This window comes from Budorcas taxicolor, chromosome 10 (genome assembly GCF_023091745.1).
Source record: "Budorcas taxicolor isolate Tak-1 chromosome 10, Takin1.1, whole genome shotgun sequence".
NCBI classification, from domain to species: domain Eukaryota; kingdom Metazoa; phylum Chordata; class Mammalia; order Artiodactyla; family Bovidae; genus Budorcas; species Budorcas taxicolor.
In genome coordinates, this window is record NC_068919.1 from 100,225,869 (window position 1) to 100,243,129 (window position 17,261).

A 17,261-nucleotide genomic window follows, 5' to 3' on the forward strand; every position below is an offset into this window, starting at 1 on the left:
TCCTCTGACTGGATGTCCCTGCCACCCAGTGGCCTCGGGGACAGGCTGAGCTCTTGGCTCCAAGGGGCCCCCGAAAACGTAAAGAGCTCTGAGTCTTGCCCTGCAGGCTCCCCGGGGTGTGGACACCCCCAAGGGGGCTGCTCCCCACAGTGCGGAGACCAAGACGACAGTGACGGCGCCCAGGGCCACAAGAACGTGTTCGTCAAGGCCGGAGCCACAGGGACACCTCCCCCAGAAGACTCCGCCCTCAGCCAGCCCAGGCGCCCAGGCAGCCCGTGTGCTGCCCGCCCCCAGGAGCTCCCCCTGCGCAGACCGCCGCAGGGAGTGCCCCGCCGCCCCGGAGGGGCCCCTCTGCGCTCACCAGCCGCTGCATGCTCTTCACGTGGGTGGGGCTGATGGACAAGGCCTCCTCGTACCACCGCCGGGCCTCGTCCACGTTCCCGCGGAGCTCCGCCACCTGGCCGCGCATGTAGAGGACGTTGTGGGACATGGGGAAGAGGTTGGCAGCTTCCTGCGTGCAGGCCATGGCCTCCGCGGGCTTCCCGATGCCGATGTAGACTTCCGCTGTGAGAACGAGAGCACAGGCGGATGCATCCCGGGTCACCGCCCCCCAGACGCCCTGCAGACGGCCGGGGCTCTGGCTGGGACGCTGGCGCCCCCGAGGGAGCCTGGCAGGGGCCCGAGCCCGCCCCAGCCCAAGTGGGAACAGCCGGGCGACAGTCCTTCCTGCCCCCAATAGGGGCACGAGAGTCACGGCCACAGGGCCTCCAAGGAGACACCTGTCAGCACCAAGAGGGGCCTGAGGCCTGCCGGGCCCACTGCCCCCGGAGGACACCCGCCCCTGGAGGACACCTCCCCCAGAAGACTCCCGCCCCAGAGGACACCCGCCCCTGGAGGACACCTCCCCAAGAAGACTCCCGCCCCCGGAAGACACCTGCCCCTGGAGGATACCTCCCCAAGAAGACTCCCACCCCTGGAGGACACCCACCCCCAGAGGACACCCCCGGAGGACACCCACCCCAGGAGGACTCCCGCCCCCAGAGGACACCCACCCCTGGAGGACTCCCGCCCCCGGAAGACTCCCCCCCCCCCAGAGGACACCCACCCCAGGCCCACCCAGGACACCGGCCCTCAGCTCTGACGTCCATAGAATGAGGGCTGGCTGAGCCCAAGGACGGGCCAAGCAAAGGTGCACAGCCCCTCAGCAGGCAATGGCGCTGCCCCTCGGCCGGTTCTTCTGAAGCCCGCAAGCGTGACAAGGGCTGCGGGTGGAGGCTGACACGTCTGTGGGTATGAAGTCAGATGGCTGCTCGATCCAACCCTGCCCTGGGCTGAACTGGGAAAACCGCCGCCCGCGGGGACTATTACCTGAGACCGGCACAGCCCGCTGAGACCCCAGGCTGCCACTTTCCAAACAGCAGCGGCCGGAGCCCTCCTCCAGCAGCCCCAAGGCTCCCTCGTCTGCACAAAGGGCCCGTGCAGACGCCCGGCGGTCCGACCCCCGCTCTGGGCCCACCGACGCCGCCTCCCAGCTCAGGGCCGCCCCTTCCCTTCCTCACCCGTCCTGCCCTGACCACTGCCCTCTGCCCTGGCAGAGAAAGCTGTTTCTGTGCCCACATCTCCAAGCTCCACACATACTAATACGTCGTGTAGAACCGGATGCACCCGAGGATAGGAACGACGGAAGAACGCAGTGGAAAAGGGCTCGGAGACGGAGACGGCCACTCTTTCTCACACACCCCTGGCGGCGTCTCCCAGGGGCGCGGCCTCCACCCCGCTCCTGTCTCCTCCAGCCCCTCTGTGTGTCCGCGCAGTCGCCACCAGAGCAGCCTCCCCGGCAAAGCCCTGCGGGGGTCACCCCTTCCCCAAGGTCTCTCGGCCCGGGCACCCCTCAGCCCGCAGCCTTCCCTGACCCCACAGGCAGGACCCCTTCACCAGGGCTAAATTCAGGTGAAGGAGAGAGACAAGGGCCTTCTGAGCTCATTAGATGCAGGCCTGGGGAGTCTCCCGCCTTGAATGATGAGGGGGGCTCCTGACCGGGGGACCTGGCCCGGGACGCACCCACAGGCTCCCGGGTGCCCGGTGTCCCCGTTCCTGCGTCTAGTTTCGGATACTAGTCGGGCTCCTGCTCGGTGTCAGCTGCGAGGCTGAGAACTGGGCCCCGCACTGTGTCTCAGGCTTGGGACCGCGCAGAGGTCCCGGGCGACTGGGGGGTGGGGTGGGGGTCAGTCGCTGAGCAGCCTGGACCCCGCCGGCCAGCCGTGCGCCTCAGGGCTGCGTGTCCCCTGGAGACGGAGACGCTCCCCTCACCGAGGCGCCTGCTCCCCGGGGCTCCGGCTGCCCACGGGCGCTTCTCTGAGACCCGTGGGAGGGCCGCTCCTGGTGCGGATGCCCTCAGACCCCCTTCAGCCGGGCCGCTGGCAGGGGCGGGGGAAAGAAAAGGCGAGTGGGGACGAGCTTCCCCTGGATCCTGTGGGCTCCCTGACCCTGCAAACCACTCCCTCACCCCAAGCCCTGCTTCTCCAGGGAGAGGAGCCTGGTGCCTGGAAAACAAGCTGGGCAAGCTGGTGCTGGCTTCCTGGGCAGCACGCAGGCTCCCCTGCCTTTGTGAATTGGCTCTTTCATGTGGAAATTCCATGAGGGCTAAGAGGACAGAGGTCCTGCGAACCGACGAGCTTCCTGCCTCCTGGCAGAGTCAGCAGGCCTGGGGAGGCCGCCACCCTTATCCGCTCCCACGGGAACGGCCCTTCATTGCTTCTGCTTTGGGGGGCTCAGGAAGGTGAAGGAGGCAGGGGCTCTGCTTTCATGGGTGGGTCCCGGCCCTGCGCCCCTCTAGGACCCCACGCCGGGCCTGCCGTCCCTGCGAGGAGTGCAGCCCATGTCCTGCCCTCGTGGAGGCCCTGTCGGGGTCCTGCTGCACATTTGACATTTGCTTCCGAGTTTGCAAACGGCTGTGTCCACTGTCAAGGGTGACCCCTTTGCATCGGCGATGGCGAGACTCGGGCACTGTGTTTCACCGCATTTGTGACACACTTTGTCCCCGGCCCCGCTGTTTTCCTGTCCCTGCTGCTTCCTGAGCCCCGACCCTCGGCTGACCCTGACTCGCCACCCGAGGAGCTGGCAGCAGCCGGCAGGGAAGCCCCTAACCTCTGTCCTTGACCCCTGCTGTCCCCTCTTGGCCCCTCAGGGGTCTCCCTGCAAGGACTGTGCCCCCCACCCCCACCAGGGCGGCCCCCTCCCCAATGCTCCACTGACATGCCTATCTGTGTCACCAACTCCCGGATCCCAAACCCAACACAGGCTCCTGTCTCCTCCTTATCCACCCTCAGCACCTCCCAGCTGCTATGTCCACTGAAAACTCACTGCTTATTCACAGAGTGGAGAGGGAAGGCGAAGGGGCAGGGGACTGAGACACACGGACTATTAGGGATGAAAGAACCTACGACGATGTATTATACAACACGGGGCTGCGGGGAACATTTGATAACACTATGGAGTGTATTATAATGTGATATACAATTAATATATGTACATACTATAATGTTATAATTAATATATATACTATTCTAATACACACAGGCGTAGTGGGTGCGTTATATATTATGAGCCTAATATACATACACGTACAGCGTGTGCATACTCAGTCGTGTCCGACTCTTTGAGACCTCCTGGACCGAAGCCCGCCAGGCTCCGCTGTCCACGGGATTTTTCAGGCAAGAATGCAGGAGTGGGTTGCCCTGCCCTCCTCCAGGGGACCTTCCTGACCAGGGATCAAACCAGGTCTCATCACCCTTGCATTGTGGGCAGGTCCTTTACCACCAGCACTACCTGGGAAGCCCAATATAGTATTCAGCATACATTACTTATCATATTTTATTTTATACATGGAGTATAACCTTTAAAAACACATTAAAAATACAAGGCTGATTTAGAAATTATCTTATAAGCTCCTGAGTGATCGCCGCCTGCTGAGCACGCTCGTGCGTCACCGCGACTGTCCCGACGGTGTCACTTTGCAGGGAGAGCAGCAGGCCTGGGGAAGCAGGTCCCGGCAGACGGCGGCGGGGCCGGAGTCTCCATGAGTCCAGCCCGGGACCCAAGCCCCCGGGTTCCCCCGCTGCAGGGACAGCACCCCCTCGCTTTCCCCCACCTTGCTGACCACTCCCTTGCCACTGACTTGGCGTTCCTCTCCTCCCCCGTTTTTGGGGGTGCTGCACTGGACCCCAGTGGTGGGCTGAGGGCCCTCCAGTCGCAGCCCAGGAGCTCTCAGGTGTGGCCTGTGGGGTCCAGTTCCCTGACCAGGGATGGAACCGGGGCCCCTGCATCCGGGGCGTGGAGCCTTAGAACTGGACCCCCAGGGACGCCCCTTCAGGTCTGGGTCCTGGCTGTCCCTTCCTCCATCAGCGTTCCCGCCCAGGCCTTCCCGTCACATTCCTTGGCTTTAAAACGCCACCCACGACTTCCCGTTTCCTGCCCAAACCTCGAGCGAGGGTTGAATATCCATCCACCTGTTGCCCCACCCAGGCCGCCAGTGGCGGGAAGCAGAAGCACCGCCACACGCGGACTCCTTCGCGCGCGCGCCTCAGCCAGCAGCGGCTGCTCTGTGCATGCTCGTCGGCTCCCCCCGGGGACCGGCTCGGGCGCCCCGCCGCGACCTGGAGCCCCCGCGGTCCAGCAAGAGCGCCCCCGGCCTCGGCGCGCCCCCGCCCCCCACGGCCTGGTCTGACGACGCCCCCTCCGCGCCTTCCACGCCCGGCGCCACCTCCCTTCGGTCTCCCGAGCCTGCCCCGCCGCCCCAGGGCCCTCGGCACGGGAGCCCAGCGCGGCTGAAGCGCCAACCCCACGAAGGGAGGCTCGCCGGCCGCCGAGGCCGCCCCAGAGCCTGGAGCTCAGACGCCTCCGGCGGGCTCCCGGCTGGGGGCCGCCCTGGGTCTGGATTCCGGTTTCTCCCCGTGTCAGCCGTGTGACCCTAGCGGGGTGGCGGGAGGCCTGTCTTGCTGTTTCTTGGGTAAAGCGGCGTGACTGAAGGCAGGTATACCTCATACGGCTGCGCTTCCCCAGCGGCCCATCGGTAAGGAGTCCCCCGGCGGGTTCAGTTCCTGGGTCGGGAAGATCCCTGGAGCAGGAAATGGCAACCCGCTCCAGGACGCTGGCCTGGAGAATCCCATGGACTGGGGCCTGGTGGGCTACAGTCCATGCGATTGCTGAGTTGGAGACGGCTGAGCATTTTAAATGGCTACTGCAAGGAGCAGACAAGCTGAGACGCATGCACTCCTGAGAGAAGATCCGGCAGGCGGTGCTTGGCAAACGGCAGCCAGCTGCAGGCTGCACCCCGGGAATCCAACCTTCCCCCAACCCACCTCCAGGGCAGGGTAGGGGCAGGGCCGGCGGGGCTGACCCGTGGAGACTGGCATGAGGGCAGCCTGACCCCTGGGCACTGAGGCTCCCTCCCGCAGGCACGCCCTGTGCAGGGACCCTCACGCCACCTGTCTGTGAGTTGTCTCCATCCTGGCCTGGTGCCCAGGCCACTGGCTCACCCTGCGACCCCACCAAAGCACCTCCGGGCAGCCGGGAGGAAGCAGGCAGGGGGCAGGGCGGAAGGGACAGGCCAGCCGGGGCCAAGGAACTTGTGAGGGTCACAGCTCCACACTCCCAGCAGAAATCCAAAAATCTTATCTTGCACATCTACGAATAGCCGCTGGTTTTGACGGTGAGAGGTGCCAAAGCGAAAGCTATAATTATTAGTAAGTAACAAGCAGAAATTATCCACCTACTGCAGTCATTTTTAGCTACCATCCCCGAAGAGGATACTGAAGGGTGGGCACCAAGAGGCTGCTTGGTTTGAGAAAGACCCTGGCTCAGCCCGTGACTGTGAATGTATGAATTTCCAATGGCTGGTGACCACGTGCGTGTGCTTCTAAAGAAACAGGTCTATGACTCCCAGAGAGATACGTCTTAAGGCGCAACTACCCTCACGTGCTTTAACTCAGCCCCCCGACTCCTGTCTCAGTGAGACTCCAGAGGAGCTGGCTCCTCTCTGGCCTGGGTTTCCCTTCTGTACAACAGAGGAAAACACCCCTTCTGACCTTCTTTATAAAATGGTGTATATATTACAAACAGCACTGGAAGATACTTGGAACTTTCAGGAAAAGAGACCGTAAAAATGGGCAGTTGCTTTTGAAACATCGTGTGATGCCCAGATGCTGTAAAGAAAAGATTGATAAATGTAAAAAAAAAGAATCGGCAAAAAAAATCACAACAACAAAACCCTAAAACACAAACTAAATGAGAGAAAAGATAGCGCATATGACGCAAGGCAACTTTCTCTGGCACACAGCCAACGCTCACAAATCAGAAAGAAATGCTCAGCATCTAAGGAGGTAAATGGCAGGACCCACGAGCAGACAATGAAGCCCCACTTTCCCCTGTCAGACTGGCCACCACCTGGAAGTCGGACAACTCGCTGTGCTATAAAGATGGGAGGAAATATATATGTATATTTATTTATATATAAAGATGGGAGGAAATATATATATTTATATATAAAGATGGGAGGAAATACATAAATTTATATATAAAGATGGGAGGAAATGGCCTTTCGCATCTTGTTGCTGTTGAGTCGCTAAGTTGTATCCAACCGAGGGACTGTAGCCTGCCGGGCTCCTCTGTCCATGCAATTTTCTAGGCAAGGACACTGGAGTGGGTTGCCATTTCCTTCTCCAGAGCATCTCTCCGACCCAGGGGCGGACTCTACCGCTGAGCCACAGGGCAGTCCTGACACCTTGCTGGCCGGAATGCGAACTGGCACAGCTGCGGAAGGCAACGTGACAGACTTTCCAGGACTGAGGAGTAACTTTCGATCTATCAATTCCACCTTCAGGGATTAGCCTTACACAGAAGGACTGATGCCGAAGCTGAAGCTCCAGTACTTTAGCCACCTGATGCGGAGAACTGACTCAATGGAAAAGACCCTGATGCTGGGAAAGATTGAGGGCAGGAGGAGAAGGGGGCGACAGAGGATGAGATGGTTGGACGGCACCGCCGACTCAATGGACATGGGTTTGGGTGGACTCCGGGAGTTGGTGATGGACATGAGGCCTGGCGTGCTGTGGTTCATGGGGTCACAGAGTCGGACACGAGTGAGCAACTGAACTGAACTTACGCAGAATGATGTACAGAAGGCTATTACTGATGCACTGTCTGTAACAAAAGAATACTAGAAATAATCTAAACGTGAGTCAGCGGATCACTGGTTAAACGATGGTCAGTTCACACAATGGGTTCGGTCTCTGATGTGACAGGTAGCGGTCTCCACGAGAGTCACCCCTCTGACAGGTGTGCAGCTGCTCACTGGCGGCCGTGGAGGGGGGTGACTGGTGCTCAGCATGGGGAACGCCTCCATTCCATGTCTTTTGTGCCCTTTAAATGATGTACCATGAACTTGGATTATTTTTTCAAACATAATTTAAATGAAATTGTCACATTCAGTTCAGTTCAGTCGCTCAGTCGTGTCTGACTCTTTGCGACCCCAAGAATCGCAGCACGCCAGGCCTCCCTGTCCATCACCAACTCCCGGAGTTCACTCAGACTCACGTCCATAGAGTCGGTGATGCTATCCAGCCATCTCATCCTCTGTCGTCCCCTTCTCCTCCTGCCCTCAATCCCTCCCAGCATCAGAGTCTTTTCCAATGAGTCAACCCTTCGCATGAGGTGGCCAAAGTACTGGACTTTCAGCTTTAGCATCATTCCTTCCAAAGAAATCCCAGGGCTGATCTCCTTCAGAAATGGACTGGTTGGATCTCCTTGCAGTCCAAGGGACTCTCAAGAGTCTTCTCCAACACCACAGTTCAAAAGCATCAATTCTTCGGCGCTCAGCCTTCTTCACAGTCCAACTCTCACATCCATATATGACCACAGGAAAAACCATAGCCTTGACTAGACGGACCTTAGTTGACCAAGTAATGTCTCTGCTTTTGAATATGCTATCGAGCTTGGTCATAACTTTTCTTCCAAGGACTAAGCGTCTTTTAATTTCATGGCTGCAGTCACCATCTGCAGTGATTTTGGAGCCCAAAAAAATAAAGTCTGACACTGTTTCCACTGTTTTCCCATCTATTTGCCATGAAGTGATGGGACCAGATGCCATGATCTTCGTTTTCTGAATGTTGAGCTTTAAGCCAACTTTTTCGCTCTCCTCTTTCACTTTCATCAAGAGGCTTTTTAGTTCCTCTTCACTTTCTGCCATAAGGGTGGTGTCATCTGCATATCTGAGGTTATTGATTTTTCTCCTGGTAATCTTGATTCCAGCTTGTGTTTCTTCCAGTCCAGCATTTCTCATGATGTACTCTGCACAGAAGTTAAATAAGCAGGGTGACAATATACAGCCTTGACGGACTCCTTTTCCTATTTGGAACCAGTCTGTTGTTCCATGTCCAGTTCTAACTGTTGCTTCCTGACCTGCATACAGATTTCTCAAGAGGCAGGTCAGGTGGTCTGGTATTCCATCTCTTTCAGAATTTTCCACAGTTTCTTGTGATCCACACAGTCAAAGGCTTTGGCATAGTCAATAAAGCAGAAATAGATGTTTTTCTGGAACTCTCTTGCTTTTTCCATGATCCAGCGGATGTTGGCAATTTGATCTCTGGTTCCTCTGCCTTTTCTAAAACCACCTTGAACATCAGGAAGTTCACGGTTCACGTATTGCTGAAGCCTGGCTTGGAGAATTTTGAGCATTACTTTACTAGTGTGTGAGATGAGTGCAATCGTGCGGTAGTTTGAGCATTCTTTTGCATAGGTTCAGACAAACCAAGTGGGCGAACATGGACAACCCGCGTGGGTCGGCCGCTGGGTGTCCCGGGAGGAGCTGGGGGCTCTGGGTCAGAAGTGCCAGGGCGGGGATCGCCCTGGGGGCGAGCACCCCTGCTCTCCTGGGCTGGGCTCCCTGCAGGGCTGGTGGCTGGCCCCTCAGAGCAGCAGAGGCTCGGGGCTCCCACTCACGACCTCTCTGCCTTTCAGACACACACCCCGTGGCACGGGACCTGCTTGTATGACAGGCCGGACGTCTGGGTCACCTCAGAGTGGCCTCACCTGCCACTCTCAAACCCGGGGCCGCCTCCATTGGGCCCCGCCTCACCAGCTCCCGCTACACTCGGACCACAGGAGACAAGAGGCCCACAGGCCACAGAAAGACCAGCCTGGGGTCCTGGGCCTTGATCTAGCTTCCTCTGAAACCTGCGACGTTTACAGAAGCTGGCGGTATTGCTGGAGCTGATGATGGACAGAGATGTTCCCTGGTTTCCATACGTTCTCAAAAAATGTGGGTCACTTTTATTTTGCCTCCCAGAGCAGTCAAGCTCAAACCACATATGGTAAAACCTTACATTTCAGTGGAAGGTTGTTGTATGAATTCTTTCTGAATTTACCTCTTCAAAGACTAGATTGAATATATGACACAATTCTAATCTTGACTCAAACAAAGTCAGTGCTTTGGAAGAGTCAATAGGGCATCAGTCCTATAAGATTCTAATTTATGCCACTATTCATGCTACATATGTGTGATTTGTATTCTGCTCGGAGTTTATATGGCAGGTACGACATTTGCTTTCCAGAATTCAATTCCACCAACTCCCAGAATGTTAAAAGCCATACCTATTAATAGCAATGAGAGCTTTATTCTTTCTTATAGGCTATGGCAATGAGAAATGGATGTCACGTGATTAGTAAAACTTCTAGGACAACTCCAAATGGAATCTTAGCTGCCAAGTTCATCAATGCTCTAAGAAGCAGATACAGTTTCTTCCCAAGAGTCATGGCAGGTCATGCCAAGAGGAGCAAAGTGTGGCCTTACCACACATCGGGCGGGCGAAGGTGTCCTGAACTCACTGAGCCTCATCCAGGTCATCAGCATTTCTGAGACACAAGCAAGAACGGCAGGGCCTGAGGGGTCAGGGGAGCTGGCTCCAGCCTGGAAGGGTCCCCACCAGCCCTCTGGCTTTTCAGACTTTGGCCCTTCAAAAACTCAACTTCAGGGATTCCCCGGCAGGCCAGTGGCTAAGACTCCATGCTCCCAGCACAGGGGGCTCGGGTTGGATCCCTGGTCAGGAAACTGGACCCCGTGTGCCACAGCTGAGAGTTTGCACAAAGCGACCGAAGGTCCTGCCACCGCAGCTGACACCTGCGCAGCCAAATAAACGCCCATTAAAGACAACAACAGTAACCTGACTTCAGGCCCGTTTTAAAAGACAGCCTGCCCCTCCACTAGCCCGCAGGTTCAGGCAGCCTCACCTGACCTGGACACTAAAGAGAACCCCTTCTCGTTCTGTTTTTTGCCATCAGGGCTCATGAGGGTGACGGAAGAGGACAGTCATTACGTCCTAGACTGGGGACTGGGCTCTTCTGCAAGCAAGCTGCAAGGGAGGCTTCACAGCTGCTCCCGGGTCCTCAGCATCAGCCCGTCTAGAGCCCCCGTGAGGCCGAACGCTGGCAAGCGTCTGCGCAGGGGAACAATGAGCAGGGCCGTGAGTCAGCCCACGTCTATGCTTCTGCTTAGAAGAATATAATTTGTTAATTTACGGGCATTGTTACCGCTCGCAGAAGGCGCTGGCTGAGCTTGGCTCTGGGACATGCCCAAGCCAGGTAAATAAACCCACCTGTGTCTTCTTACGCAAAGGTCGAAAACAAGGTTGCGCATCCTACAGTTAGCCCTGGCACAAGCGGACCAAGCAGGTGGGCAGGGGTGGGTAAGAAGCGCTTTCCCCAGCCAGATCGGGGCTTTCACCAGGCACCCGGGAGCCAAGCCTGGGAAGGCCTGGCAGGCCCAGGGCTAAAACATGAGGAACGCAAGTGATCGTTCACACGGAACTACACGCCTGCAAGCAAGTCAGCCGCTACCACTGGCTCCCTACAGGGGCCTCTCACGGTGAAAATGCCGGGGTGCTGGATTTACTTGGGGGACTTCCTAGCTATGCAGAAGCAGCCGTGAGAAAATGGGGAGGTCACACCTGCTTTCTGGGCTAGCGTCCCGTCCCGCAGCCATGGGTACCTGCCTTGCTCTCTGAGGCTCACCAGGAGTGCCGTCAGAGAGGGGAGCCTGGACACAAGGGTGCAGCCCCTTCCCCGGCCTAGATGAAGACGTCTTTGTCACCCGGACTCCCGACCCCTCTCCCAGGGTCTCTGGGATGTCACTGCTAGAGTGCGCGGGGCGCTGAGCTCATCACCCCAGGAGAGGGTGCAGTGAACCCCGCGGCGCGGAGGAGGAAAGGGAGGCTCAGAGCTGAAGCAGGACCGCCGGACCTCCGGGCACCCTGCAGAGGCGGTCTGGGGAGCAGTGGCCCTGCTCCCGCGTGAACGCTGCCGCCCCGGGTGCACGCCCCCCCTCGGCGCAGCGGCAGGCGGGGTGGGGCAGGGGGCAGAGCCGTACCTGCGTGCAGCCAGATCTGCGCCAGCGTCATCCAGGGGTGCAAGGGGCCCTGCTTGGGGGCGCTGCTCTGCAGGGACGAGGCCACTTCTGACAGCGCCTGCTCCACTCTGGAGGCCGCGACTGATGTGGCGTGGATGGAGCCTGCGGGGTTTGGGTGGGGGTTCGAGAAGACGGCGTCAGAGGCGAAAGGACAGACCGAACCAGCCAACCCCACACGCCCCGCAGCCCCCACACAGACACGAGACCAAGATGCACGCACGTCCCTCCCCCGGGGGTGTCTGAGTTTCGAGGGTCACACCCCATGCGACTGCTGGGGCCTGGCATCCTAGTTTCTGTCCTTGGTCTTAGTTCCTGTCCTTGCTTTTGCTGCCCTCTGAGTCACCGCAGAGCTTAGACTGCAGAGCGACTCTCCAGGAGCCTCGAGTGGGCTAAGAAGGGGGACGCTGGCAGAGACGCGCTGCTGAACCCGGCGCGCTTGAAGGGTGACCTAGGCAGGCGCCAGAGCACCCTCCCGGGGCCTGGACCTGGAGACTCCCCGGGGGACAGGGGAGGGACCACCCTGGTCTGCGGCGAAGGATTCCGCCTGGAGGGTTTTGCTCTCAAGACACACCCAGCAACCGCCCACTTTGTCCCCTGGCCTCTGAAGGATCTGGGGCCACAGTCTAGGGTGCGACTTGAAAGCTACAGAAGCACTTTTGCCCGCTGTGGAAGCAGACGGCCACCGCCGAGGCTAACACCAGCCTGCTGGAGGTCAGGCCGCCGCAGAGAGGCTGCGCCTGCCTTACTCGTCTGTAAAAGCTGCTCTTCTGAGGGGCTGGGGCAGGCCGCCGTCTGGACAGGTTCACTAGCCTGAGGGATCTGGCCAAAGGGCTGCTACTCAGACATCAAATGAGTCAAACCACACGTTCTTCCCATGCTGACCTGGGGAACTCCTGCCAGATAGGGGCCACCTTCCGAAACAGGGGTCTCTCCCCACCTCTTTCCCACATCCCCTCTTGGAGGAATGGTTTCAGAACCGAGAACAGGAGTCTCAGTTATTTCAGATTGAAAACTCGTGACATTTATATTCACCGGCAACACTCTTAATTTATAGCTCGTCCTCAAGCGTAATACAGGGATAAACATTCCAGCCCTGTCGGTGCTAACTATCAACTTATCATGAGGTTGAAAATGGTGATTATAGAGAGATACACGCTGACTACTCAAATAAACCCAAGCTGGGTCTACTCTGGGTAAGAGAAGACTGTGAGCATAAAAATAATTTCTGCTGGGGCTTTCAAATGTACCATAATTTATTCATTTTTAAGAGTATTTGCAGTGATAAACTGGCCATCCATATTGTGTTTTGACAGTCCCAACATGAAGGAATGTGGATTTTTCTCAATATACTCAAATCCTGTGGTGGCAGGGGGTTGGTGGAAGTGAAACGTGGGAGGGGGCTGGGGACCCCAGAATCCAGCTTCTGTGGACAATCCCCACACAGACAGCACCCACAGGGTCACGTAAGAGGGCGGCTCTGGAGAAGGACCAGGGAGGCCTCCAGAGTCAGCGCTGCCCTGTGAGGAGGCCCATGAGGCCAAGTTCAAAGGTAACGCAGGAGAGCTGATGGAGCTCAGCTAAGAACTGACTGTGCGGAGACCAAGTGTGTCAGACTACTTAAAAAAAACCCTAAGCAGCAAGATGATGAAACTGCTGTTGGTTTGGGGGGTCTTGTTCTGTTTTCAACCTCTTTATGGAAAATCAGCGTTTTAACTTTGATAACAGGGATGGACGTAGCTTCTCTGAGATTTTTAATAGCAACGATTAGTTAAATAAATGAAACTGCTGTTGCTACATCCTGACGCTGTTACTAAGCTGGCTTACCTCTCACTGACTACCTCCAACAGGGGTTCTCAACCTTGGCTTCACATTAGAATCACTTATGGATTAAAAACACGACCACGATGCCATAGCTACAGCATCACTGACGCTGGAGGGGGGGTGGGGCAGCCATCTATTCATTAATAGCCCAGGCAACACCAACGCACAGCTAAGACTGAGGCCCCGACCTGGGGAGACGGGAAGAGGGTGTTATTAGAAGACGGTGGGTCAAGAAAAGCCTGCGGGCTTCGGCCCCACAGCTCAGCCAGCTTGAGCGGTCCTGCCTCCCTGCAGCCCAGCAACCTGGGGAAAGGGGACCAGGAAGCTCTTGTTCTTTAGGACAGACGTTCTCAGAGCCCTCTTATCTCAGAATCTCTTTGGACTCTGCGAAGTCATTTTCTTTAATTAATTAATTAATTTGGCTGCACCTGGTCTCAGCCAAGGCATATGGGATCTATTTCCCTGACTGGGGATCGAACCTGGGCCCTCTGTATCAGGAATGTGAAGTCTTAGCCTCTGGATCGCCAGGGAAGTCCCTCTGCAAAGTTATTGCAAGCCCTCTCAAGAGATCTTGTTTGCATGGATTATATCCATTGATACTGAAATCAAAAATGAAATCAAAACTGAGAAATGCTTAAAATGTTTCATTAAAAAAAAAATTAACCACTGCTCTAGAAAAATTCTACACATTTTCTACTAAATTCTCAGACTCCTTGGTTACAAGGATTTGTGACTTTTAGACAAGGGGCTAATTTTGCTTTTCAGATGATTCACAAACGAACTTCTCAGAAATAATGTCAAAGTTCCTTCTCTTCGTAATGTCTACACACACTGGGGCTTCTCTGGTGGTTCAGGTGGTGAAGCGTCTGCCTGAATGACCCAGGTTTCATCCCTGGGTCAGGAAGAAGATCCCCTGGAGAAGGAAATGGCAACTCACTCCAGTACTCTTTCCTGGAGAATCCCATGGACGGAGGAGCCTGGTGGGCTACAGTCTTTGCTACAGTCGCAAAGAGTCAGACACAACTGAGCGACTTCACTCACTCGCGTACACAACTAAATTCATTAATTCTTCACATACGAACGTTTCACTGTGAAGAAGGTCCGGCAAACGATGATGCCAGCAGTGGTGATTATCAGTTTTAGTGAACTAGTTTTGATTGTCATTTTTGATTATCAGTCTTAGAGGCCTGTTCCAGGCACTCTGGTGTGCATTCTATGTATATTGCTTCATTTAATTTTTAAACAATTCTCTGAGGCAGGTAACACTGTTACCTACATTATTTAGACGACAAAATTGAGATTTAGTGAGTAAGTTACCCAAATGCATATAGCCAGCAGGTGACTCAGACACTAGTCTAACTGCAAATCTAGGCTCTAAATCCAGCTCCGATACCGCCTCCTCCAGGAAGGCTGCCGTGAGCCTTTGGTTCCTCCTCCCTACCAGCCTCGGGCAAAACGTTAGAGCTCGGGACCTCAGTGCCCCATATCTTCCTGTGGCCATGGTGATCCCTGTACAGACAACACTGTTTTACGTTAAAGTTAACGTAACCATCTCTCTTATGAGACTGGGTGGTTCTGGGAGACAGGAGTCATGTCCTCCATTTAGGTATTGTGAAAGTGAAGTGAAAGTCACTCAGTCGTGTCCGACTCTTAGTGACCCCATGGACTCTTCAGTCCATGGGATTCTCCAGGCCAGAATACTGGAGTGGGTAGCTTTATCCCTTCTGCAGGGGATCTTCCCAACCCAGGGGTCGAACACAGGTCTCCCGCACTGCAGGTGGAGTCTTCATCAGCTGAGCCACCAGGGAAGCCCGCTAGGTATTTTAGGGGCTAAGAATGCCAGGCCCCTGAAATGCGCTTGGTAAATGCTCGTGGAACGAGCGAGCGACTGAGTGAAGACCTGTCACGGTATGAAACCTGGAAGAGAGGGGCCCCTTCGAGGGAACCACGTCTGGGTGCCCTACCCGCCTTCCCTGATGGCCCAGGGGCCAGAACCTTCCCCGTCTCAAAGGGCTCCTCCCAACCACTGGCACTAAGACTGACCGTGGTGCACTCCCGAATTAACACTGCTCTTACCTAGGGGCTTCCCAGCTCCAGGGTAACTAACCCCCTTACAAAGGGAGGGTGACTGAGGTTCATCAGAAACAACTGTTTCCTTCCTAGATGATCCCTTTTCACACACGTCTCACAGGGCAGACACCCTTCAGGTTCTGAAGGAGGGGTGGGTATTTGAGCATTCAATATTTATTAACAACAGCAGGTGATTTACAATAATGATAAAAATACTTAATAGCTAATGTCTACAGGGCTTCCCGTGTGGCTCAGCTGGTAAAGAATTCACCTGCAATGCAGGAGACCTGGATTCAGTCCCTGGGTTGGGAATATCCCCTGGAGAAGGGAATGGCGACCCACTCCAGTATTCTGGCCTGGAGAATTCTATGGACTCTATAGTCCACGGGGTCGTGAAGAGTTGGATACAACTGAGCAACTTGAACTTTCACTTTCACTCTTCCTAGCAATAGTGCAAATATGTCAAACGCTTTCACTGGGTTAGAATTTGGAGGAAGAAAGGGCTAAGCGTCACTATGAATTAGAATGGATAAATCTGATTTTACAAAAAGTAATCAAAACAGCCTGCATCTTACTGTTGCATAGGACTGAAATGGTAAGTGTCAAGATAGATTTTGATTTATGTAGTCAAGCTAGAAACGCTAGTGCTGACCAACCTATTTTTAAAGCAACCCTTTTCTTTCTCATGAAAGCAAATGTATTCTTACAGCGTGCGTGGGGGTTAAGAGGATTATCCCTCCAAGGGAAATGGACAAACTGAGGCTTGAGAAAGGAATCAGAGGGGGAACAGAAGGCATATTTCTAATTTGAAATCCAGGACTCTGGAGGAATAAGCTTCCAGATAATCAGGTTTGACAGGTGAGTCAGGGGACGTGTCTGGCCGCTGAGCATCTCCTATTTATCACATTAATTCGAGAAGTGCTTATCCCTGTCGGAACCCTCAGGGCCGAGCAGCCACCAAGTCCCTCAGTCACAGGGTGCAGGGACTCTGAAAAGCCACCGTGAAACCAACTGAACCGACAGCTGACGTGGGCAGGTGAAAGTGGGCCCTGAAACCTGGCCTAGGTTCTGTGTCCATGGGGAACATGATGTCCTGGAGCTGAACTTCCTCCCACCTAGATGCCCAAGAGAAAATGCTGCTTTGGACCTCTGATACGTCTGCAAAGCGCCGCTTGAAGAACTGTTCTGATCCCCAACTCCAGGGTCTTTATCTGAGTCCCCGCTTAGGACCACCATCTGCGTGGGGTGTGGAAGGGGGCTGCTGATAGAGAGCCCAGGCCGCGGGGCCAGGAGCCAGGGCCCCTGACCTCAGGAAGCAGAATGCAAGCTCCGCACCCCCAGAGGATTCCTACCCCCATACCTATCATTTCCTGAAGCCCACAGAGAAATTCTGCCAGAAGCAGGACAGCGGGTCCAGCCAGCTCACACTGCCTGCAGCTGACGTCTTTCCAAATCCTCTCCTCAGCTCACTACACCTGTGGTCAGCTTCACACAGACCTCCGACAGGGACCTAGTTCAACACTTGAAGTTCATCAGGCAAAGGAATCTCAGAGCCCGTAGCACTGTTAAGCAAAAGGCAGTAAACTTCGGCCGGGTCGTGTTCGGTCACCTGTATTTGCACAAGCAGGGTCACTGACTGCCTGGCGTGTTTTTACACTCCAGCGGCCCTCTCGACTCTTCTGGTGGCGGAACCTAAGCCGCTGTGGTGTGAACGATGCCCACCTTCCCTCCCATCCTCACAGCGCGTAGACGGGGAACAGGTCTCAGATGCAACCCTGCTGACTTGGTGCATCACAGCCCACGAACAACTGTGCTACTGACGTGCGAAAAAGAACAAAAACCCCTCTCCCGAACAGCCACGAGCGGGCCCAGGTCCAAGAGTCCGCGCGGGGTCCAGGCTGCCCTCCGCCTC

At 55.8% G+C, this 17,261-nt stretch overlaps 1 protein-coding gene across 9 annotated transcripts in view; it reads right to left on the reverse strand.

Moving 5' to 3' along the window:
- TTC7B (tetratricopeptide repeat domain 7B) overlaps positions 1–17,261 on the reverse strand; it is a 267,251-nt gene that overhangs the window by 23,253 nt on the left and 226,737 nt on the right. For 6 of the 9 annotated variants that reach the window (XR_008199968.1, XM_052646213.1, XM_052646211.1 and 3 more), the window contains 2 exons: positions 11,420–11,560; positions 362–564 (listed from right to left, as the gene is read on the reverse strand). Coding sequence is in view for 8 of the 9 variants with exons in the window: in XM_052646213.1 (XP_052502173.1) it covers positions 362–564; positions 11,420–11,560 (344 nt within the window). In the remaining variant the exon portion in view is untranslated. Of the gene's footprint in view, positions 1–361; positions 565–8,426; positions 8,711–10,059; positions 10,175–11,419; positions 11,561–17,261 lie in introns of those variants that run through there. The other 3 variants (XM_052646216.1, XM_052646215.1, XM_052646214.1) reach the window with 3 other exon arrangements.